This window comes from Panthera tigris, chromosome E1, assembly GCF_018350195.1.
Source record: "Panthera tigris isolate Pti1 chromosome E1, P.tigris_Pti1_mat1.1, whole genome shotgun sequence".
Lineage (NCBI taxonomy): Eukaryota > Metazoa > Chordata > Mammalia > Carnivora > Felidae > Panthera > Panthera tigris.
In genome coordinates this window covers 16,878,333-16,903,423 of record NC_056673.1, presented here as the reverse complement: position 1 = coordinate 16,903,423, position 25,091 = coordinate 16,878,333, and the positions used below count along the sequence as shown (strand labels likewise).

The following is a 25,091-nucleotide window of genomic DNA, read 5'->3' as shown; positions in this document are numbered from 1 at the left end:
AAGCTAATACCCTGATGAATATAGATGCAGAAATTCTCAACAAAATATTAGCAAATCAAATTCAACAACACATTAAGAAAATCATACACCATCATCAAGTGGGATTTATTTCAAGGATGCAAGGATGGTTCAGTATCTGCAAATCAATCAGTATGATACACCACATTAACAAAAAGGATAAAAATCAGTTGATTATGTCAATAGATGCAGAAAAAGCATCTGATAAAACTCAATTATCCATTTATAATAAAAATTCTCAACAAAGTGGGTATAGAGGGCACATACTTCAACATAATAAAGGGCACCTATGACAAACCCACAGCTAACATCATACCTAATGGTGAAAAGCGAAAAGCTTTTTCTCTGAGATCAGGAATGAGGGGGCCCCTCTTGCCACTACTAGACACATCAGACAAGAAAAAGTGACAAAAGATATCCAAATTGGAAAAGAAGAAGTAAAACTGTCATTATTTGTAGATTAAATGGTACCATATATAGAAAACCACAAAGACTTCACCAAAAAATTATTAAAATAAATTAATTCAGCAAAGTTACAGGATATGAAATCTGTATACATAAATCTGATCCATTTCTATACACTAATAATGAACTATTAGTGAAATTAAGAAAACAATCCCATTTACAATTGTATTAATAAGAATAAAATGCCCAGGAATAAATTTAACCAAGGAGGTAAAAGACCTATACTCTGAAAAATGTAAGACATTGATGAAAGAAATTAAAGTTGACACAAATAAATGGAAAGGTAAACAATGCTTATGGACTGGAAAAATTAATATTGTTAAAAGGTCTATACCACTCAAAGCAATTTACAGATTAATACAATCTCTATCAAAATACAATGGCAATTTTTCACAGAACTAGTACAAGTAATCCTAAAATTTGTGTAGCCACAGAAGACTGAATAGTCAAAGCAATCTTGAGAAAGAGTAAAGCTGAGGTATAATGCTCTTTGATTTCAAACTATACTACAAAGCTATAGCAATCAAAACAGTAATAATATTGGCATAAAAACAGACACATAGTTCAATTGAACAGAAGAGAGTCTAGAAATAAATCTACAATTATACAATTAATTTTTGACAAAGAATATGCAATAAAAAAATGACAATCTTTTTATTAAATAGTATTGGGAAAACTGGACAGCTACATGCAAAAGAATGAAACTGAACCAATTTTTTTTTTACACCATATACAAAAATAAACTCAAAATGGATTATACACCTAAATGTGAGACCTGCTCTCACCAGGAACTGAATCTCCCAGCACGTTGATCTTGGATTTCCCTGCCTCCAGAATTGTAAGAAATAAATTCCTTCTGTTTAAGCCACTCAGTCTATGGTATTTTGTTATAGGAGCCTGAGCTGAATAAGACAGGTTGTTTTTGTTTTTGTTTTTGTTTTTGTTGTTGTGGTGGTGGTGGTGGTTGAGTTGTAAGAGTTCTTTATATATTCTGGACATTGACTCCTTATCAGCTATATGATTTGCAAAAATTTTGATGTAGCCTAATTTATCTGTTTTTGTTGTTGTCTGTGAACACTGGTTTTTAAGCCTTCATAGTTTGGGTTGGTTATATTAAACTACTACTTTTAACTTATGAATTTCCCAATAAATGGCATTTGGATAAAATAAGAGATAATTAGGGGCACCTGGGAGGCTCAGTTGGTTGAGTGTCTGACTCTTGATTTCAGCTCAGGTCATGATCCCAGAGTTGTGGGATTGAGCCCCATGTCAGGTTCCATGCTCAGCATGGAGATTCTCTCTCTCTCTCTCTCTCTCTCTCTCTCTCTCTCTCTCCTCTGCCCCCCCACCCCTCTCACATGTGCTCCCTCTCTCTCTCTAAAATAAAAATAAATAAATAAAAGAGATAATGAATACAACATCTTTTTTTATTACCTGGAGCTGCATTAGTTTTAATAATATGCTACTTACTATTCAATTCTCTACTACAAACCAGAATTGAATCTGCAAACTTGTAAAGATGAGTTCAGGCATGCTCAGTGAAATGATGCTAACTCAATGCTGGTTTATTCTGTGGTAAGTGGTGAAGAATGCCAGAATAATCTGTAGTGGTCAAGCATACAAAAAAATCAACTTTTTACACACCTCTAGCTATAAGGGGCATTCAAGTGGCACTTAAGAAGTTTCTTTTCTTTGAGTAAGACTAAAGCAATTAGATTTAGAAATAGCCTGGGAAACATACTGAATGTGAGAAATTGCAATAAACAAGTAAATTTTTATTTTTAAAAATGGGTGCTACCAGGTTTTTCTTCATTTATTATTTCTATTTCTTATTTCATTCATTTCTTCTTATTATTTGTATCATTTCTTTTTTTTTAATATATGAAATTTATTGTCAAATTGGTTTCCATACAACACCCAGTGCTCATCCCAAAAGATGCCCTCTTCAATACCCATCACCCACCCTCCCCTCCCTCCCAACCCCCAACAACTCTCAGTTTGTTCTCAGTTTTTAACAGTCTCTTATGCTTTGGCTCTCTCCCACTCTAACCTCTTTTTTTTTTTTTTCCTTCCCCTCCCCCATGGGTTTCTGTTAAGTTTCTCAGGATCCACCTAAGAGTGAAACCATATGGTATCTGTCTTTCTCTGCATGGCTTATTTCACTTAGCATAACACTCTCCAGTTCCATCCACGTTGCTACAAAGGGCCATATTTCATTCTTTCTCCTTGCCACATAGTACTCCATTGTGTATATAAACCACAATTTCTTTATCCATTCATCAGTTGATGGACATTAGACTCTTTCCATAATTTGGCTATTGTTGAGAGTGCTGCTATAAACATTGGGGTACAAGGGCCCCTATGCATCAGTACTGTATCCTTTGGGTAAATTCCTAGCAGTGTTACTGCTGGGTCATAGCGTAGGTCTATTTTTAATTTTTTCAGGAACCTCCACACTGTTTTTTGTATCATTTCTTAAATCATCTTTTTTCTTATTAATAGAAGTCTACAAAAACCCTCTGCTAGTCATATTAATGATTTATTGCCAACAACTTTAAAAACAGTGGTCTGTATGGTTCCTAATGGCTTGACAATTCAGTGTTGTGAATGAGAATAAACTTTCATTGCCTCATCATTATGTAATTTTTGGAACAACAATTATCCCAGTAGATGCCAAGTCGATACGTAAAGCTGAAAATTAACCCAAAGATCTTTACATTTGGCCTACTAGAAAATTTCAGAATCTTTTGGAATCTTTTTTTAACTCTAATGGGAATAAGCTTATGATGCCTCTGTAGTGCCTCTGGTAATTTCAGCTAAAATTTTTTCTGGGTTTGTATCCCTTAGCCCTATGCAAAAGAGTGACACATCACTGTCAGATTTTCCCTAAGAGAAAGTAAGAAATTAAGCTTCAAGCCAATTTTTTTTATGCTAACCAACACAGAAAAATATTGTCAATAAACCTCAGTTACTGATGAAAGAAACTTTTTATATAAAGTTATAGTTTACAAGAGGGGTAAACATCAACAAACCCCTGATAATTCATCATTAAGGAAGCATTCCCTTTAGCCAGTTTCTCCACATTGAGCATGCTTATTGTATCCATTCTCTGTATTGTGCAGAATGGTTCATGTGATTGAGTTCAGAGGATACAAGTTTGGTAACATTTATTTTTTTTATTTTTATTTTTCCTTTTAATTTTTTTAATGTTTTATTTTATTTTTGAGAGAGAGAGAGAGAGAGAGAGCATGTGTGCACGTGAGTGAGCAGGGGAGGGGCAGAGAGAGAGGGAGAAGCAGATCTGAAGCAGGCTCCAGGCTCTGAGCTGTCAGCACCGAGCCCAATGTGGGGCTCAAACCCACAAACTGCGAGATTGTGACTGGAGCTGAAGTTGGAAACCTAACCAATTGAGTCACCCAGGTGCCCCAAGTTTGATAAACATTTAGAACTTACCAGGACTATTTCTTGTGGAAAAAAGTTGTTTTATAAAACCATTTAAAGGAGATAATAATCTCTCATAATTTTTTTCTTTTAATGGCAGTAGGTATTGGTACCCTTTTAACCACATGCCCGCTACTCCGTGAGTATTCATTATATTCATTGTATTTAAGATTTGTATTTAGGAAGTGAAATACTGACCAATCTATAAGGATTCAAATTATCTATCAAAATGAATGACAAACCTAAGTACAAAACTGAAGGCTGAAATGTTCAGTTGATAGTGTCCTAAAAGGCAATAAAAACGTACTTTTTTATTACTCAAGACAGTTCTGGAGACTTGAGTCAAAACTGGGCTAATATTGGCATATCTGCACTTTCTTAAAGCAATCTACCATTGTATGTATGTACGTATCATTGACATACAACATTCTATCAGATTCATGTATACAACATAATACAATCTGCCATTTTATTTTATTTTATTTTATTTTATTTATTTATTTATTTTTAACATTTATTTTTGAGACAGAGAGAGACAGAGCATGAACGGGGGAGGGTCAGAGAGAGAGGGAGACACAGAATCTGAAACAGGCTCCAGGCTCTGAGCAGTCAGCACAGAGCCTGACGCGGGCCTGGAACTCACTGACCGCGAGATCATGACCTGAGCCGAAGTCGGCTGCTTAACCGACTGAGCCACCCAGGCGCCCCACAATCTGCCATTTTAAATCTTTGAGTCGGTAACTGGATTCTTTTTTTTAGTGTTTATTTAATTAAGTAGAGAATTAATTTAATTAAGTACAGAAATGCTATAGAATATAATAAACAAACATACCTCCTGGGCTGTGACCGGCATTCCTCCTCCCCACTGTCTGCCTCCTGCATAAACAGGAAAAATGATAAAAAAATTATTTAAAACCTGAGGTCTCATATCATAATATCAACAATGCAATTTTACTAAGCTTTGTATGTAGGAGCATCTCATTCACCTTGTGCACTTCAACGAATTCTCTCCATAAATAGCAACTTCAACCACCCCAGAAGGTTGATATGTATCAGAATTTATTTCTGGAGGAAACTTCAACAATAGTTTTACAAATTTCATTGATAACAAAATACTAACAATTAAAAGAACTATACCTCTGAAAACCAACTAAAGATGTTATGCTATTGTTATGTTACTTCAAATTCAAAATAAGTGGGCATTCTGATTACTATCAGCAAATCTCATCAAGATGACCTATTAATAATTCTGATCCCCAAAGAACAACCTAAACAATGAGCACCACTTCACAAAATGCTCATGATCAAATCACCAACAGTATCACCATCAACACAATGGTTACTACTTATTGAGTATTTATCATGTGCCAGGCACCTTGCTCAACACTTTAAGTATATTGACTTATTTATAAGTTCTAAAAGGTTGATGGTACTATATTTCTCATGAATTCTAACACACACACACACACACACACACACACACACACACACACACACACACACACAGCTTAGGATAAGTATCTTCAATCAATAAAAAAGTACTGAATCATTGTTTAATTACAATGTTTAGTTTTCTTAGTAGCACATAAAATAGTTGAGGGTGTTATAACATGGCAATTAGACTCAATGAAATATGGATTTTACAGATGAAGAAAATGAAATCCAGAAAGTAGAAATAAATAAGTTGTTTAAGGAAATTCACATGGTGAAGTAGAATTAAAACTAATAAAAATACTGCCTCCCAACACATTGTAAAAGCTTACCCCTCCCTGGCCTAGGTCAGGACTTACAAGTTATTATACAGATTTTCATGGACACAAGAATATTGACATAAAGGAAAAGTGAGAAAAGATGTAAGAAATAATAATACTAAGGCGCTAAATGTTTCTTTAAATTTGCTCCCTGACATTTTACATTTGTTTTTTGGTCACTTTTGCTCTATTTGGCAAACATAAAAAAAAATTCACTTTTGCTGAATTTCAAGCAGTATGTGTACTGTCTGCCAATGAGCCACCTACATTTTTGAGTTTATGGAACTATCTCCATTCACCTCTGTTATCATTCTGTCTCCATTCCTGAGCAGCTACTATAATTTAAAACTCTACAATTTTTATTCCCATTTTATTTTCATTATTGATTTCAGGCATGCCTATTATTTTCCACAAAGGGAAGAACACAGCAAAGAGGGAAGACAGATTAAATGTCATAGTGCGCTCAACTATTTGCTGTAGGGGAGGTTTTAGGTTCAGAAGTATTCCCTTTAGGGATTGAAAAGAAAGGTGTCACAGGAAAAGAACTGATTATCTCTAGAGTCAATAGTCAGAACCCAGAAACCAAGTGAAAAGATTCAGATAAGCAAATGTAAATGTTAGATTTTGACTCCCAAAGGAACTATAATCAATAGAAATGATTTCCTGTAATCTCATTTTTCGAATAGTGCTTCATTATTATTACTGGTTAATAAAGCTCAACTTCTGATATATTCTTATCATATTTTTAATTATATGAACAATTATACAAAGGTTATATTTAAGATAAATGTAAGTTACGAGGTGCAATAAGATAATGAATACCTGTGAATACCATTCCACTTAAGAGCTAAAACAGTATCAATCCCTTTGCATCTCTGTGCTTATTAGCTATCTCCCATTCCTATCCTCTCCCGATGTGACTACTATCTTGAATTTTAATTATCATTTTCTTGCTCTCACTCTACTATAAAAAAATTCAAACATACAGAAAGGTTGAAAGTTCTTGTAGTGAATCTGTATATTCATCATATATATATATATATACATATATACATATATACATATATACATATATATGTATTCTACCATTAATATTTTATATACTTGCTTTATTACATATTATTTTTCTGCCCATCCATCAATCCATCTTCAAAGCAGGATACAGACATCAGTATATTTGTCCTTAAATGTGTATAATTAATTAGAATTCAGTATTATAGTTTTTTTTCTTTTACGGTAAAATTTATACACAATGAAATGCACAAATCTTAAGTGCATCATTCAATGAGTTTTGAAAATTTATGTATCTGTGTAACCCAAACTTCTATCAAGAAATGAAACATTTTTATCACTTCAGAAATTTTTCTTGGGCCTCTTCTCAGTCAACACCTGGTACCACCTACTCCTAGAGGCAACTACTCTTCTGATTTTTCTACAAACTTTTCCTCCCAAATTAGTACATAGCATATGATTCCATTTATATGATTCCACTGTTCATATAAATAAAATCATATAGTATGTACTGTCTTGTGTGAAGCTTCTTTTATGCAGCATTATGTTTTAAGATTCATCCATGTTGCATTTAACAGGAGTTCATTTCTTTTTACTCCTGAGGATTCCATGAATTCACCAGTTTGTTTATTCATCTCCTATTGATATATATGCTTCGGGTGTTTGAATTTTTGTCCATTATGAATAAAGCTGCTATATGCATTCCTTTGTGGGGTTTTGGTAGAGATATGTTTTTGTTTCTCCTGGGTAATGGGATAGATGCATGCACAGTTTTATAGGAAAGTGCAGGCCTTTTCCCAAAGAGATTCTAACACTTTACACTCATCAACAACGTATGAAAGTAGCAATTACAGTTTAATTAGCAATTTTCTTCTCCAATGGTTATTGTTTTCCATGTCCTTAGAAACTTTTGCTTAGCCTTTAGTCACAAAAATACTCTACCATATTTTTTTTAAGATTAAAAAAAATTTTAAGTCATCTCTCCACCCAACATGGAGCTTGAACTCATAAACCTGAGATCAAGAGTCATGCGCTCTACTGACTGAGCAATCCAGGTGCCACTCTACCATATTTTTTAAATAAAAGCTTTATGGTTTTATATATAAGGTCTATAACTCATGCTGAAATAAATATTTGTATATGATGTGAGGTAGAGGTGAGGAGTGAGGTTCATATTTTTCCACATGGATATCCAGTTTTAAGTACCATTTGTTTATGACTTTCCTTTCCCATGGATTACTTGGCTCCTTTGTAAAAAATCAAATGACTGTACAGGTGATCTCTACTTCTGGGTTCTTTATTCTGTTCCATTGATCTATTTGTCAATGTTTATGCCAGGACCACATTATCCTGATTACTGTACTTTATAGTACGTTTTGAAGGAAATATAAATCCTCTAACTTGATTCTTCTTTTTCAAGATGGCTTTATTTTCTATAAGATTTTTTGTCTTGAAAGCTATTTTATCTGATATTAATAGAGCCACTACAGACTTATTTATGCTCACTATGTTGAGCATATTTATGCTCACTTATTTATGCTCTGTTTGCAAGACATATTTTTCAATCACTTTATATTTTAATGAATGTCTCATAAACAAAATATAGTTGTATCTTGCTTTATTTTTATTTCATTCATTGTGACAATCTTTGCCTTTTATTTTTTCTTAAAAACTTTTTTTTAATGTTTATTTATTTTTGAGAGACAGAGAGGCAGAGCACAAGTGTGAAAGGGACAGAGAGAGAGGGAGACACAGAATGCAAAGCAGGTTCCATGCTCCAAGCTGTCAGCACAGTGCCTAACGTGGGGCACAAACTCACAAACTATGAGATCATGACCTGAGCCAAAGTGAGACACTTAACTGACTGAGCCACCTGGGTGCCCCTTTGCCTTTTAATTGTAGTGTTTTGTTCATTTACATTTAATGTAATTTGATATAGTTAGATTTGGGTCTACAATGTTACTGTTTATTTTGTTTGTCATCTACCTTTTTATTCCTTTGTTACTCTTTTTCTGTCTTCTTTTATGTTATTTGAATATTTTTTAGAATTTCATTTTAATTTACTTTATTTTTATTTATTTTTTAATTTTTTTTAATGTTTATTTATTTTTGACAGAGAGAGAGAGAGAGAGAGAGAGAGAGTGAGAGAGAGAGAGAGAGAGAGAGAGAGACGAAGCATGAGCGGGGGAGGGGCAGAGAGAGAGGGAGACACAGAATCCGAAACAGGTTCCAGGCTCTGAGCTGTCAGCACAGAGCCTGAGTGGGGCTGGAACTCACAGACCGCAAGATCATGACCTGAGGTGAAGTTGGACGTTCAACCAACTGAGCCACCCAGGCGTCCCTTAATTTACTTTATTGGTTCTACCTCTTTTCATTATTTTTTTTATTCCATTGTTTTTTTAAATTACATGTCTGTATTCATTCTTTTTCAAGATTTTTTTATTTTTATTTTCTAATATAATTTATTGTCACGTTGGCTAACATACAGTGTATACAGTGTGCTCCTGGTTTTGGGGGAAGATTCCCATGATTCATCGCTTACATACAACACCCAGTGCTCATCCCAACAAGTGCCCTCCTTGATGCCCATCACCCATTTTCCCCTCTCCCCCGCCACACCTCCATCAACCCTCAGTTCTCTATATTTAAGAGTCTCTTATGGTTTGCCTCCCTCCCTCTCTGTAACTATTTTTTTCTCCTTCCCTTCCCCCATGGTCTTCTGTTAAGTTTCTCAAGTTCCGCATAAGAGTTAAAACATATGATATCTTTCTTCCTCTAACTTGTTTTACTTAGCATAATACCCTCCAGTTCCATCCACGTTGCTGCAAATGGCAGGATTTCATTCTTTCTCATTGCCAAGTAGTATTCCATTGTATTCAAGATTTTATTTTTAAGTAATCTCTACACCCAACGTGGGGCTTGAACTCACAACCCTGAGATCAAAGTCACATGCTCCAAAGACTGAGCCAGCCAGGTGCCCCATGTCTATATTCTTAAACAATGTATTATTTAGTTTTGATTAAGAGATTTAAAAATTGGCCCCAATGTTTAAATTTTTAAACTGAGCCTGGGTGGCTCAGTTGGTTAAGCATCTGACTTTTGATTTTGGCTCAGGTCATGATCTCATAGTTAATGTGTTTGAGCCCTGCATCAGGCTCTGTTCTGACAGCGTAGAGCCTGCCTGGGATTCTCTGTCATCCTGTCTCTCTGCCTGTCCCCCTGCTCATGTGCACAAGCACTCTCTCTCAAAATAAATAAATAAATACACATTTTAAAAAGAGACCTTTAAATATTGTATTATATGTATGTGGTCTTCCCAATATGCTTTTTAACACTAAGTATTATGCTAACAAGATTCATTTACTTATTACATATAGCCATAGTTCATTTTTACTGGTGTAAAATACTTAGATAGATTGTTTCCAATTTTTGGTGACATCAATCATGCCGCTATAAACATTCTTGTAAATGTCTTTTGGTCTACATGTATAGGAGTGTACCAGGGATTGGAATTGCAGGGTCACATAGTAAACAAAGGTTAACATTTACAAGATACTGCCAAATTATTTTCCAAGATGGTTGTGCTGATTTATACTCTTACCAGGAGTGTATTACTAGCCTATTGCTAGCTTCACACTCTTATCCTCATACCTAAAATGAGCAGACCAATAGGGAGATAATTCAAATTATTTTCAGTTCTTTGGTGGATTTTTCTAAGGGAATTTTTGTGAAAGTATGTGGAGAAGGAAAAAACAAAAATACCCTTGGTGCTTCTTAGGGGGCACACAGAGCCAAAACTAGTTACATCTGCAGAGGAGAACTAGCATTTATTGAGCATCACTATGGCTCAAGTGCTTTACATGTTATTTTATTTAATATGCACCATAGTGGGACGTGTTCAAAGTCATGATGCCAATAAATGGTATAGTTAGGATTTGAACTCACGTCTATCTTTCTGTTACAACCAAGCTTCCTGTAATCTAAGAATCTGACATTAATACCTACATCCAGAGTCAGGGGTTAGGGAGTGAGCCATAAAAGAAAGCATTTCTTTTTTCAGGACTTAAAATAAAATAATATCCTCTGTCATTTTTCTATGACTTCAACACTTTAAAATAGTGCCAAAGGAGTGGAAAATTTCTTTTGGCACACACAAAAAAGCAAGTCAGAGTAGTATTTCTTTTGTTTCGTTTTTTTTTTTTTTTAAGTTTAGTTTTGAGAGGGGGGGGAGGGAGGGAGGGAGGGAGAGGGAGAACACGTGAGTGGGGGAGGGGCAGAGAGAGAGAGAGAGAGAGAGAGAGAGAGAGAGAGAAGGAGACACAGGATCTGAAGCAGGCTCCAGGTTGCAAGTTGTCAGCACTGAGTTTGACCTGGGGTTTGAACCCACAAACCATGAGATCATGGCCCAAGCTGAAGTCAGATGCTCAACCAACTGAGCCACCCAGCTGCCCCCAGAGTAGTGTTTCTAACACAAGATCCTCAACATTTTTTTCTTTCTTTTTTAGATTAATATTACAATCATCATGGCAGTGAATGATGAGCCAGTTGTTAGATTTTTAGGAATCTTGTGACACTCACATTGGTAGCCTGAAATTGGCCATGGTGGGAGTATTTACCAGGAAAATCAGCAAGTGCTGCAAGTCAGCCCCCACCCAGAGAAAAGTTTTTTAAACAATTACCAGTACATCATGAGGTGTGGGACTTAAGAATGTATACATTCTATTTATTTTTTTAACGTTTGGTTGAGAGTGCGGGGGCACAAGTGGGGAAGGGGCAGAGAGACAGGGACAGAGGATCTGAAGCAGGCTCTGCACTAACAGCAGCGAGCCCGATGTGGGGCTCAAACTCATGGACCATGAGATCATGACCTGAGCCGAAGTCTGATGCTCAACTGACTGAACCACCCAGGTACCCCAGAATCTGTACATTTTAAAAGCTTCATAGATAACTAACAAACAGTTAAGATTGAAAATCTTTGTCTTAAACAATTGGAAAAACATTTTAAAGCCTGGGATACACATAGCTACTACTCCCTCAAGGTAACTGTGCTAGTTACAAGGGAGATCAGTGGTGATGGGCACTTAGCTCTCCAACAGGATCTATTGTCCCCCTTCCTAGACTGAAAGTCTGCAAGGGCAGGACTGTGTTTGCATAGTGGCAGTCATATGCTTAGCAGATATTATATGAATTAATAAATATTGCCCAAGGTATCATAACCACTAAGTGGCAGAATTAGGAATAAGCCTTGGGGCTAACTTCAATATATTATGTGCTTCATCTCCATTAAATTATTGGTCATATCCTTGGTTTGTCAATCCAAGATGAGTACTTAAAATTGGGTAGAGATCAAGCAGTATCTGATTTCAAACTATACTACAATGCTATAGTAATCAAAACGGTATGGTACTGGCATAAAAACAGACACATAGATCACTGGAAAAGAACTGATAACCCAGAAATAAACCCACACTTTATGCTCAATGTACTCCTACAACAAAGGAGGCAACAATATACAATGGGAAAAGACAGTCCCTTCAATAAATGGTATTGGCAAAACTGAACAGCTACATGCAAAATAATGAAACTAGAGCTTTCCTGCACCATACACAAAAATATTTCAAAATGGATTAAAGACTTAAATGTAAGACCTGACCTGAAACCATAAAACTCCTAAAAGAGGCAATAATCTCTAAGACATCAACCTTAGCAATATTTTTCTAGATATGTCATCCAATGCAAGGAAAATAAAAATAAACAGTTGGGACTATATAAAACTAAAAGGCTTTTGCACAGCAAAGGAAATCATCAACAAAATGAAAAGGCAACCTCCTGAATGGAAGAAGATATTTGTAAATAATATAACCAATAAGGGGTTAATATCCAAAATACGTAAATAACTCACAGAACTCAACACTCCAAACTAATATGATTAAAAAATGGGCAGAGGACCTGCATAGACATTTTTCTAAAGACTTATAGATGACCAACAGATACATGAAAAGATGCTCAACGTCACTCATCATCAGGGAATTGCAAATCACAACCACAATGAGATATCACCTCACGCCAGTCAGAATGGCTAGTACCAAAAAGATAAGAAATAAATGTTAGCAAAGATGTGTAGAAAAGGGAACCCTCATGCACTGTTGGTAGGAATGTCAACTGATGCAACCACTCTGAAAAACAGTATCGAGGTTCCTCAAAAAACTACAAATATAAGTACTATATAATCCAGTAATCCCACTTTTGGGCATTTATCCAGAAAAATGAAAACACTAATTCAAAAAGATAAATGCAGCCCTATGTGTATTGCAGTGCTATTTATAATAACCAAGATATGGAAGCAACCTAAGTGTCCAAAAGTAGACAAATACATAAAGAAGATGTGATATAAATGGAAAATGGAGTATTACTCAGCCGCAACAAAGGAGATCTTGCCATTTGCAACAACATGGATGGACCTAGAGGGTATTATGCTAAATAAATCAGGCAGAGAAAGATAAATACCATATGATTTCACTTATATGAGGAATCTAAAAAACAAAACAAAACAAACAAATAAGCAACAACAGCAACAACAAAAAACCAAAAAGAGAAATAGACTCATAAATATAGAAAAAAACCCTAGTGGTTGCCAGAGGGATGGGGGGCGGGGGGTGGGTGATTCATGAAATAGGTGAAGAGAATTAAGAAGTACAAACTTCTAGTTATAAAATAAATCACAGGGATGTAAAGTACGGCATAGGGAACATAGTCAATAACATTGTAATAACCTTGTATGGTGACAAATGGTAACTACACTTATCTGGTGAGCATTTCATAATGTATATAACTGTGGAATCATTATGTTATATATCTGAAAGTAATAAAATATGCCAACTATACTTCAAAAAAGCAAGCAAGCTAGCAAGCAAGCTGTCCAAAAACACAGGCAGAAGGGTAATGAAGGAACACGGATTACCTGCCAAATATTACTAAACTAACAGCATAATTATTTCAAATTTTCCAAAGTCATTTTCGAACTGAGGAGTTGATAAATACAGTTAATGGCTCTGACCAAAAAGAAATAAGAATTTTTTTAAATATGAAATTTATTGTCAAATTGGTTTCCATACAACACCCAGTGCTAGAAATTGGAATATTTAAGACATTGATGTACTGCTAAGACTAGTTTGATAGGGGAAAATGCATTACTATTTTCCGAGTATTCATATTTAAATCTAGACAATTAGCTATTCAGCCACCAATAGGGGAAGGGATAGAGTGAGGATCTGGGATATCTTCGGGGAAATAAAAAATCAACATATTCACTAAAAGCTGCTGGAGTCCACAGGAGAAAAAAGGAAGTGTGAGACAGTACCATAGTCAAGGAGTTTATCTTCCTGAAGAGATAAGGTTATTATTATATTTGAAGAGTGGATCCAAAATTTACGGTATAAATGCATGGCACAGTGAGTACATTTCACAGAAGTTCAGGAGATATGGTGGTATACTGTTCATAGGAACAAGTGAGCTATGAGTCCAATATTGAAGGAAGCGTAAGATCTGAAGAGGCACAGAGACTGACAGGGCATCTGAGACATGAACAAAAGGAAGGAAAGCAGGAATATGTCTGACACATTGGGGTGCTGGTGAGCTGACCAGCTGAGTTGAAACCCAGGGCTTGCCTTGATGTGAGTTGCAAAGTTGCAAAGGGCAGGGATCTAGGCCTGATCCTATGGGGAAGCTGGGGAAGCTAGGGAAGGTATTTATCAGCAACTTAGAAAACGGAACAAAATCCTAAATATATTGCTTTGGTGGTAATAAAATTCTTTTAAGGAAACAGGCTAAAATTTGGAAAGCCAATTACGAAAAATGAGGTCCTTTTCCTAAAGCCAGAAGACACTACTCAGTTTAACCACAGATCTCCACTAGAGGGCAGACAAGTCAAAGCTTATTCTGTGGTTAACTGGCAAAATTGCCTCCACAGAAAATATTAAGAGAAAATGTCTTGTGTTGTGTAAAGACCATTTTCAGTGCTTTTAACCTTGAACAGAGCCTTTAGCTAGCATATAAATGTTTCACAGAATAGTTTTGTGTGGTGTGAAATGCTTCTTAATTGCAAATTGGACCAGTGGAAAAGTTCTACCTTGGGAATCTAGCTTAGGTGACAGGCGCATGTGCTCATCATACATTGTAACGTAACTGGAATGCCAACAGCAGGACTCATCACTGACTACCTTACTTCGATCTTCCCCTCCCATCTCAGGCACATCCTAACCACCGCTCAAGCCAATGCCCAACAATGTGTATATTATCTGGACTGTGATTTCAATCTAGGTTCTCCTTTTGGTCAACTGGGGATGTGCTTGGTTTTAGGGACTCATTCCTTTGAAGTCAGAGTGAGGTGAGGTCACCAGATAGAGGATCTTTTATGTACATTTGACTCAGCAGGCTGAGTAGCTGTCATATAGGGGTGTTAGTGGGAGTCCTCAGGTCTCACTAACATAGCATGAATATTAACATCTAAATAAAAGGGTTGAGAATTCCATCAAACTTTTTAGATGCTAAGGCTAGATTCTGCAAAGTACATAAACATTTTTTCTGTTTTTTTTTCTATTATTTTTTTCAATTTTTTATTTAAATTATAGTTAGTTAACATACAGTACACTATTGATTTCAGGAGAATTCAGTGATTCATCACTTACATACAATACCCAGTGCTCACCACAAATGCCTTCCTTAATACCCATCACCCATCTAGCCCATCCACCCCCCCCCCCCAACATTTGTCTGGTTCTCCATAACTATGCGTCATACGCATGCATTATCTGATCATTTAAAAAAAAAAAAAAAAGAAAGATGTTAGTTGAAAGATGCTTTCTTTGTATACACATACCACTTCCATGACAGATGAAGCTAGAGTAGTATTATGCTAAGTGAAATAAGTCAGTCAGAGAAAGACAAATACCACATGATTTCATTCATATGTGGAATTAAGGAACAGAACATATGGAAGGGGGAAAAAAAGGGAAACTTTTTTCTGTTTTGATCTCTTGCAAAATATCTGTCATTAAAGAAACGAGGGCGGTAGTAGGTCGATTTTCTGTTATTAGCTGGAAGTAGTTTTCTTCCACTCTTTTTTTATTTTTTTAAATTTTAACTAGGTTCCACACCCAATGAGGGGCTTGAACTCACGACCCAAAGATCAAGGGTCCATTGACTGAGCCAGACAAGGTGCCCCAATTTTCTTCCACTTTTGATCAATGCTATTATCACAAATATTTTCTTTCTCCTTGAAAAATGACATTTGGTTTCAGGTATTAGGTATTTCAACTGCAGGTAAATTTTACTATACTCAAATTCTGGTGTTATCTTCAACAAGCCAGGCCATCTTGAATCTCAGACTTTGCTATACTGTTCCTTTTGCCTATGATATACTTCATTCCCCTCTTTGCTTGCCTACTGCTACTCAAGTATAGTGGAAAAGACCCTTCAACCAAGGTGTCCCATTTTCTATAATGTAGATTCAGTCTTCAAACATTATTTACTATTTTAATTTAAATACAAAAATGTAGTAGTAATTCCCAGCACAAGAATATTCATAGCCATACCTATTGTACATTTTCACATGGCCAATCATTTTAGAGGCTTGCATAACAGAATTCTGATAGAAACAAAGATGAATGGGGGCAATGTTGGCAATAACAGTTAGGAATCAGTGACCTAATCATCACCCTCTTCTTTTAGAAATGCATTCTATTTATTTTATTTTAAATCATATCCAACAATCTTTTTCTTTATAGATTCTCTAATATTACTTAAATATTTAATGAGTTCCCTAAAAATTTAGCTCATTAATTCAACTATCATTTCTTGTGGTATATGGTTTAATATATAGCAATATAACTTCATTTTTCCCCAAAATAGTTAATCAGTTATTTCGGTACTATCTGGTTATTGGCCAATTTTCCCCCACTGACTAGAAATCCTATCTTAATTAAAAAATTTTTTTTTCAATTGTTTATTTATTTTTGAAAGACAGAGAGATGGGGCGTGAGTGGGGGAGGGGCAGAGAGAGAGGGAGACACAGAATCTGAAGCAGGCTCCAGGCTCTGAGCTGTCAGCACAGAGCCCAATGCAGGGCTCGAACTCACAATCCGTGAGATCATGACCTGAGCTGGAGTGGGATGCCCAACCTACTGAGCCACCCAGATGCCCCCCTTAATTATACATTAAATATTTTCATGTACTTGGGTCTATTTATGGGAGTGGTAATACCTACATTACCCTTGCAGAAAATAAAAGTATAGAAAGTATAGAAAGACCCACTAAACTGTGAGCTTTTTGAAGGCAGGGACTATGTTTTACCTTTATATCCAAGTACCTGGCACACAATATGTGTCTTGGGGGTTTTTTTTGGTTAAACATCTTTATTGATACATATGAATTATGTCTCATAAAATTTACCTATTAATTTTTTAGTATCTTCACGTGGTTAAATATGTGTTCCTAAGTATGTGGTCATGCATTTTATTTATTATTATTTTTAAAAAAGATTTTAAGTAATTTCTACACCCAACATGGGGCTCAAACTCATGACCTAGAGATCAAGAGTTGCATGCTCTCCTGACTAAGCCAGCCAGGCACCCTTTGTGGTCACACATTTTAAAACCATGCCATATATTCAAATATAAAAAAATCTATGTACAGAGGAAAGCAGTAAATTAAAAAAAGAAAAGTCTAATGACAAACTGAAAAATATTTTCACCATATATAAAACAATGGATTAACAGTTTCAATAAACAAAGAATTCTAATGAATCAATAAAAAGTCAAAGATAATTCACAAATGAGATACAAAGGGGCTGGAAAGGAAGTTAAAATATGATTAGCTTGAATTTTTTTTTTTTGAGAGTGCAAGAGGGGGAGGGGCAGACAGAGAGAGAGGGAGAAAGAGAATCTCAAGCAGGCTCCTCACCCAGTGTGGAGCCTGATGAGAAGCTCGATCTCATGACCCTGACACCATGACCAAAGCTGAAATCAAGAGTTGGGTGCTCAACCAACTGAGCCACCCAGAAACCCAAGGTTAGCATGAAATTAAACACACACACACACACACACACACACACACACACACACACACACAAATTCAAATAAAGATGCTGTCCCATATTTTCCCTATTAAATTATTTAAGATAAAATAAATAATAATGCACAAAACAGTCAAGAATTCATGAAAATGGGCATTCTTTCTAGCAATCTATATTACCAGCTTTAGAATGGGTCATATTTTTTACCTTATAATTTCATGTCTAGAAATGTATTCTAGTGAAAAAAAAAAATCAGAAATATCCCCAAAGGTTTATTTATATACAAGGAAACCAAATGCAGACTACTCATTTTAACAAACAAGTTGTAAGCCACTTTAATGTATCAAGACAGGAGAAGTTGAGTAAATTAAGAGACTGCTAAACGACAGAATTTTATTAAGCCATTAGTTTATACTATTTAAAATGAGAACATGATCAGAATGTAACGATTACTGAAAAAAAGGCAGGTTTCTTATGGGATGTGGTTATAAGTGGTAACCTTCTTCTTGATGATCATTTATATTCTCTAAACTTTCTACAATGATCATGTATTATAATCAGAAAAAACTAAAAAATGTGGAGTAGAACATGGGAGGAATGTACAGATTCCTATTCTTTTTCGTTTCTTAATTAGATGTCTTCTGATATATTAGGTAGAAGATTACACACATCGTCTAACCACTGTTTTAAAAGAGACATAATTAATAAGTTGGAAGATCATCAGCTAGTAAAAGCCTCTGTTGGCAGGTGGCTACCTGAATAAATGATATGCTCCGTTTCCTTCCTCTTTGAACAGTAGCTTCTAAACTCTTGCTACAGCCATGTGAACTCAACTCAAGTTCACAACTTTTCCTATTCAACGTCCTTTTTCTCTAGAGCCATGCTTTTTAAACAGGAGAGAAGTACCCCAGGGTCATGCCTCAACGTGGTAGGAATTACTGAAATCAAAGGATGAATATAAATCATATTCCCAGAGCATCAGTTTTCCCTGATGGGAAGTAATATTTTTATGGTAACAAAGATACAGATATATAAATGTGAAGTTTGAAGTAGATCATGACAATCCAAATAAATCTCAGGCTTATAAAGACTCCTTTAAACTCTATATACCCAGACAGCTAGGGGTTTCCTATTCACTCCCCTCTGCTGTTAGAGAAACTTCTGGTGGAAAATTTGAGGAGCACTGCAGAGGACTGCTGTGTGTAACTTTATGTATGTATGTATGTATGTATGTATGTATGTATGTATGTATATATGTATGTAATGTATTATTATTATTTTTTTGTTTTTACATAGGTTCTACACCCAATGTGGGGCTTGAACTCCTGACCCCAAGATCAAGAGTCACGTGCTCTACCAACTGAGCCAGCCAGGCAATGCTTGCTGCGTGTAACTCTAAAATAAAGCTTGTGGGGCACCTGGGTGGCTCAGTCAAGTGCCTGATTCTTGATATGGGTTCAGGTCATGATCCCAGGGTTGTGAGACAGAGCCCTGTGAAGGGCTCTGTGCTGAGTGTGGAGCCTGCTTAAGATTCTCCCTCTCCCCCCACCTGCCACTCATGCTCTCTCTCTCAAAATAAAATAAATCTTTAAAAATAAAATAGGGGTGCCTGGGTGGCTCAGTCAGTTAAGTGGCCGACTTTGGCTCAGGTCATGGTCTCACTGTTCATAAGTTCAAGCCTCACGTCGGGCCCTGTGCTGATGACTCAGCGACTAGAGCCTGCTTCGAATTCTGTGTCTCCCACTCTCTTGGCCCCTCCCCTGCTGCTGCAGCTCTGTCTCTGTCTCTCTCTCTCAAAAATAAATAAACATGAAAAAAATTTTAAAAATAATATAAGATAAAATAAAATAAAGCTTGTGCCTAATATTGAACAATTAATATATAAGTTAAATTCTGGGTAGTATGGTCAATTAATAAATATGAAAAGATCAGATCAGATTTCTTGATCTACCTCTAAGACTACAGGCGGGACACTTAACTTTATTTGGTTTCCATAAAAAAGGCTTGAAAAACAAAAGTGGTGAAAAAGTTGATTGAGTACTTTAACCAACAAACCTAAAGCCTCCAAGCTTACTTGAAGTGAAACAGAGGTACTGAAATGAAGAAAAAATATGAAGTTATAAATCAGAATGTAATCTAATTCCTAATATAAGTTAGGCCTAGCTAGTGAACCTTGCTAACACAGTGAACATCATAAGGAATCCAATTATTAATAGTCTTCCACAGTTAAAACACTCCTGGCTTTATTTTATTAATGGGAATAAATGACAGAGGAAAAAAAAATTGGCGACTTATTGCAGGAAACTTTTAATTACACTCACAGTCCCCATTAACCTTGACAACCTACCAACTCAACTATAACAAGAGTGCCTCCCCCACTAATATAAGTCTAACTAGACAGAACTGCATGATTACAAAACATTGTTTAAGAAAAAGGTAAAATCTTGTGAGAGAGAAGCACTCAGTCACCTGAATTTCCCCACCAATTTGTTAAACATCAGAATCATGTATTGCCAATTTTTAGATTACCTAACCCACCTCAGAAGCTTCTTGGCTACTCACTCTTATGTATCTATTGTTTTTCATTAAATATTTCCACAAAAAAGCCTAAATGTCCATCAACTGATGAATGGATAAAGAAATTGTGGTTTATATACACAATGGAGTACTACATGGCAATGAGAAAGAACGAAATATGGCCCTTTGTAGCAACGTGGATGGAACTGGAGAGTGTGATGCTAAGTGAAATAAGCCATACAGAGAAAGACAGATACCATATGGTTTCACTCTTATGTGGATCCTGAGAAACTTAACAGAAACTCATGGGGGAGGGGAAGGAAAAAAAAAAAAAAGAGGTTAGAGTGGGAGAGAGCCAAAGCATAAGAGACCGTTAAAAACTGAGAACAAACTGAGGGTTGATGGGGGGTGGGAGGGAGGGGAGGGTGGGTGATGGGTATTGAGGAGGGCACCTTTTGGGATGAGCACTGGGTGTTGTATGGAAACCAATTTGACAATAAATTTCATATATTAAAAAAAAAAAAAAAACTTCCACAATGTCTCCCCATTTTCTCCTCCAGCCTCACTTTTACTTCCCTAAGGCTCCTATCCACCTTTCCCTTCCATTTTGCACAAATCTCAAAAAGTTTTCTCCTTGGTCTTTTTATACGTTGAGATAACTGTAGAAAATGTTTATACTCTAAAGTTTGGGGAAATACTGATGCATCTCTCCCACCACTCACTCACTAGTTAACAGCCTAGGACAGAAGAAACTATTAAAACTAACTTTTCAATGCAATCCTTTTCTTCTTCCATCTGCAGGGAGTTCAAAATGTACCTCATTAGTGATGCTTTGGATAGTCAGAATTCTGAAAATCAAGACAAGTAACCACAGGAAGCCTCTGATGATAGTTTGCTAATTATCCTATGTTATCTATTAGTAACTTATTCTTTGATCTAGATTTTGCCCCCAAACTGAATAGAGCTGGGGAGGAAAAGGGAGAAAAAAAAGGTAAACATTAAAAGGCAAGATGGGTATACCTGATAGGAAGCCCCTTTCCCTATTTACAGATTCTAGTGCAAATAAGTTTAACTGAAAGCATTTATCTCTCAATGTCATTAGTTAGATATTTCTTCTTGAGAAACTAGCACAGTCCCAAAAGAGATTTTTGCTATAGGCAAAAATCCAAAGGACAAAATAAAAGCACCAGCAATTCCATAAGAACAATTCCTGGAAGCAAAAATAGTTTTAAAAAGACATTTGCCAGCAGTATCTTGGTCACTAAACACTTTGAAGCAACTACCAAGAAATATTTATTGCTTTCCCAATTTCTTGAAAACATAACTTTCCTGATAAGCAATGCCTTAAATATCCTATGAAAAGAGTACTGAAGGCTACGAACTAAGTGTTGGTAAAATGAAACATTACACACTACTATGATACAACTTAGAGTCAACTGAAACTATGGAATAAAATAGTAGCTATAAAGTATTCTGTAGATTAAAAAAAAAAAAAAAACCCTCAGGGCGCCTGGGTGACTCAGTCAGTTAAGCGTCGACTTTGACTCAGGTCATGATCTCCCAGTTTGTGAGTTTGAGCCCCGCGTAGGGCTCTGTGCTGACAGCTCAGAGCCTGGAGCCTGCTTCGGATTTGGTGTCTCCTCCTCACTCTGCCCCTCCCATGCTCATGCTCTGTTTCTCTCTCAATAATAAACAAATGAACGTTAAAAAAAATTAAAAAAAAAAAAACCTCCAGGGGCACCTGGGTGGCTCAAGTCAGTTAAGCATCTGACTCTTGATTTCAGCTCAGGTCACAATCTTATTATGGTTCGTGGGTTCAGGCCCTGTGTCAGGCTCTACACTGACAGTGGGGAACCTGCTTCAGATTCTCTCTCTCTCTTTCTTTCTATCTCTCTCCTGCTTGCTTGCTCTCTCTCTCAAAATAAAATAAACTTAAAAAAAAAAAAACTCTCAAACTATCAAAGTAAATTGAGATGGCAGACAAAATGCTTTCATGCTGTATTTCCTGAAAGATCTAAGAGACCAACAATAAGAAAACCTGGGCCTTGAAGAAAATCAATAGTGGCTTACAGTTGTATCTCTGTGTATGATGTGAACACATGTACACAGGCATCATCAGTCTTAAGTAAGTGCTTCTACAGACTGCACCATCGAACTGAATTTTATAAATTTTTATAAATTTCCAATTTTAATAGCTTTGTGGAATCACATAACTGAATACTCAGTATGCACAATCCAATAGCAAGTAAGCAGTCATTAATAGTTACCTGTGACAATTATGAAAGCTATGTAATATACTCAGATCTGATCCTCAGCCTTTAGAGCAACTACACTGTATAAATAACTTAACAACAATGCTGGGTTCACAAATACTTATTTCTTGACCTGTATAAGTCAAGGGTTTAAAACAACATCACATAAGTAAAATATTAAAAATATTTCTCTAGTGAAGTAAAACAAATCCACTTTTTAAACATTCTATTTTATATGAACTAGTCCCATGACATTTTCATACTGGGGTGCTGGGCAAACTAATTCAAAAGTCATGGTTCTTCCCCTTATATTGGTTAAAATAAAGGCCAATGCCAACAATAGTTATGGTAATAATATAAAGGGCAAAATAAATGTAAACTAAAGGGTATACCACAGGCTGTGAATATTCAACTTTTGTTCTAGACTTCACTTCAAAAAGCTTATGTGAGAAAAGCAAATATAGGATTCTTTACATTCTTAGATTCAAAATGAATCCACCACAGAAATATGGGACATGATCCTTCAGACCTACATGCCCATGTATTCAGAAAATGTCTCATAAGTCACTCCAGTCTCCAAGTACTGTGCTAGGTGTTGGAGGTAAGACAGATATAGTCCCTGCTTCAGTCTGATAAAGGAAGCAATAAAATAATCATAAGCAAATAAGCAAAAATAAATTGTTAACTACAAACAGTTGGGAAATAAAATAGTATTACTGGTCTTTATCACACACACATACTATGCACCCCAGGTCCCAGTTTTTATGCTGTCTACAGTAAAAATCCTAACTCCCTTCTAGAAGTTATTCCTCACGATTTCTTTTCATTCTTCATCATTCATTTACAAAATAAAACAAATTTAAATAAACCATTTCTATTGAATTTCTGACAGAGTGCTGCCATGGAGACTACCTCACAGGCTATTAATGTAGGCTTTGGATTTTAAATCATAAAGGAGCCTACTAGAAAACTAGCTAGGAAAATTTTAAAAATTACAATAGATTTAAAATTCAGATTAGATTGAATTCAGCCCGTTGCCTCCTCTCTCTTGCCCCTGGTCCTTGGACCGTGCAGCAATTTCTGACTCTGCTATTTGGGGGCACCGTCAGCCATGAGAACTCCAGGCACTTTCATTTCTCTCTTCTCCTATACCTCCTACAAGCATCAGAAAGATGTCCATTCAGAATTCAGACCACTGCAAGTTATTCTTAGCACCACATCCCAGAGAAATGCTTCAGTCAAAAACATATTTTACTTTGACCTTCCTTCATCAAGGACTTGGCTCCTGCTTTTTAGGAAGAAAACTCATGTAAATTTCTAAAGTCTCTGATCTCCCCAGATTGGGTATGAGCCCCGCTTTCCTAAAGTCCTATTCTTTCTTCTTGCATTTATGTACTTTTTAAAATTATAATTACATGTAATCATGACTTATCCTTATTTATTAAAAAAAAATTTTTTTTAACATTTATTTATTTTTGAGAGAGAGAGAGAGAGAGAGTGAGTGAGCCGAGAAGGGGCAGAGAGAGAGGGAGACACAGAATCTGAAGCAGTCTCTAGGCTCTGAGCTGTCAGCACAGAGCCCGACATGGGGCTCAAACCCATGAATCATGAGATCACGACCTGAGCGGAAGTCCAGCACTTAACCAACGGAGTCACCCAGGTGCCCTGACTTAACAAGAGTAAAGCACCTAATAAATGCTCTTTAAATATTTACTGAATGAGAGAGTCATTGGAGCAAATTATGAAAAAAAAGTTTCTAGGTCAGGGAAAGGCAAATGAGTAAAACAGACTTCATAATAATGAAAAAAACCATGGACGTTATGAAAAAACCATGGAGGGGGTACATTCTGGTCTACTACATAGCAATAAGGACTTAAGTAATCAGTCAACCAAGGCAATAAGTAAAGAATATCTAATGTGTTATACCTAATAAAACTTGGAATTCATGGTAATAAGAGACTGGAAAAGAAACTAAATAACAACCTGGGTCAAATTTGTAGCTAAGTTAGGGCAAAGGCTCTACTTTATATGATCACAGTTAGAACCAGAATCACCAACGCAATCTCATTCAATGCATCTTGTCCTCTGAATTCATCGACGCTGCTACCTCCATATACGCTGACTTACCCCTTTAGCATTTCCAGTGATGGGTAACCTACCAGCTCAGTTATCTGAGACTGGCAATTAGTTAATAAGTATTGCACTTCCTCAATCTCATGAAACTAAGCAAATTTTAAGTGGTATGTATTTCTAGCTATGAAAGATTTTGTTAAAATGATGTACAAAAACTGAAGAAATACTTCTTATGAGCCAGGTACTTGTTTTTCCTTCCCTTTATTCTGGCCCTAGTTTTCCCCAATCCTCATTTCCATAAAGTACCTTTAATAGACAGTTAATAGCTCTTGGTTTTAGGAAAATTAACCTAGTTGTAGTTCTTCCTGAAGATCACAGTGGGACCTATGTTGGCCATATTTGCCACTAATAAAATGAGGCTAATCTTGACTACCTGATCACATTTGTAAAAGAATCGCAACCATATTGTGCTGTTGTGTTGGTAACAAGGGT

General features: G+C 36.0%; 1 protein-coding gene across 5 annotated transcripts in view; it reads right to left on the bottom strand.

Moving 5' to 3' along the window:
• SSH2 (slingshot protein phosphatase 2) overlaps positions 1–25,091 on the bottom strand; it is a 254,643-nt gene that overhangs the window by 147,015 nt on the left and 82,537 nt on the right. For all 5 annotated transcript variants that reach the window (XM_042966620.1, XM_042966619.1, XM_042966621.1 and 2 more), the window contains one exon: positions 4,757–4,800. In XM_042966620.1, the coding sequence (XP_042822554.1) occupies positions 4,757–4,800 (44 nt within the window). The remainder of the gene's footprint in view (positions 1–4,756; positions 4,801–25,091) is intronic.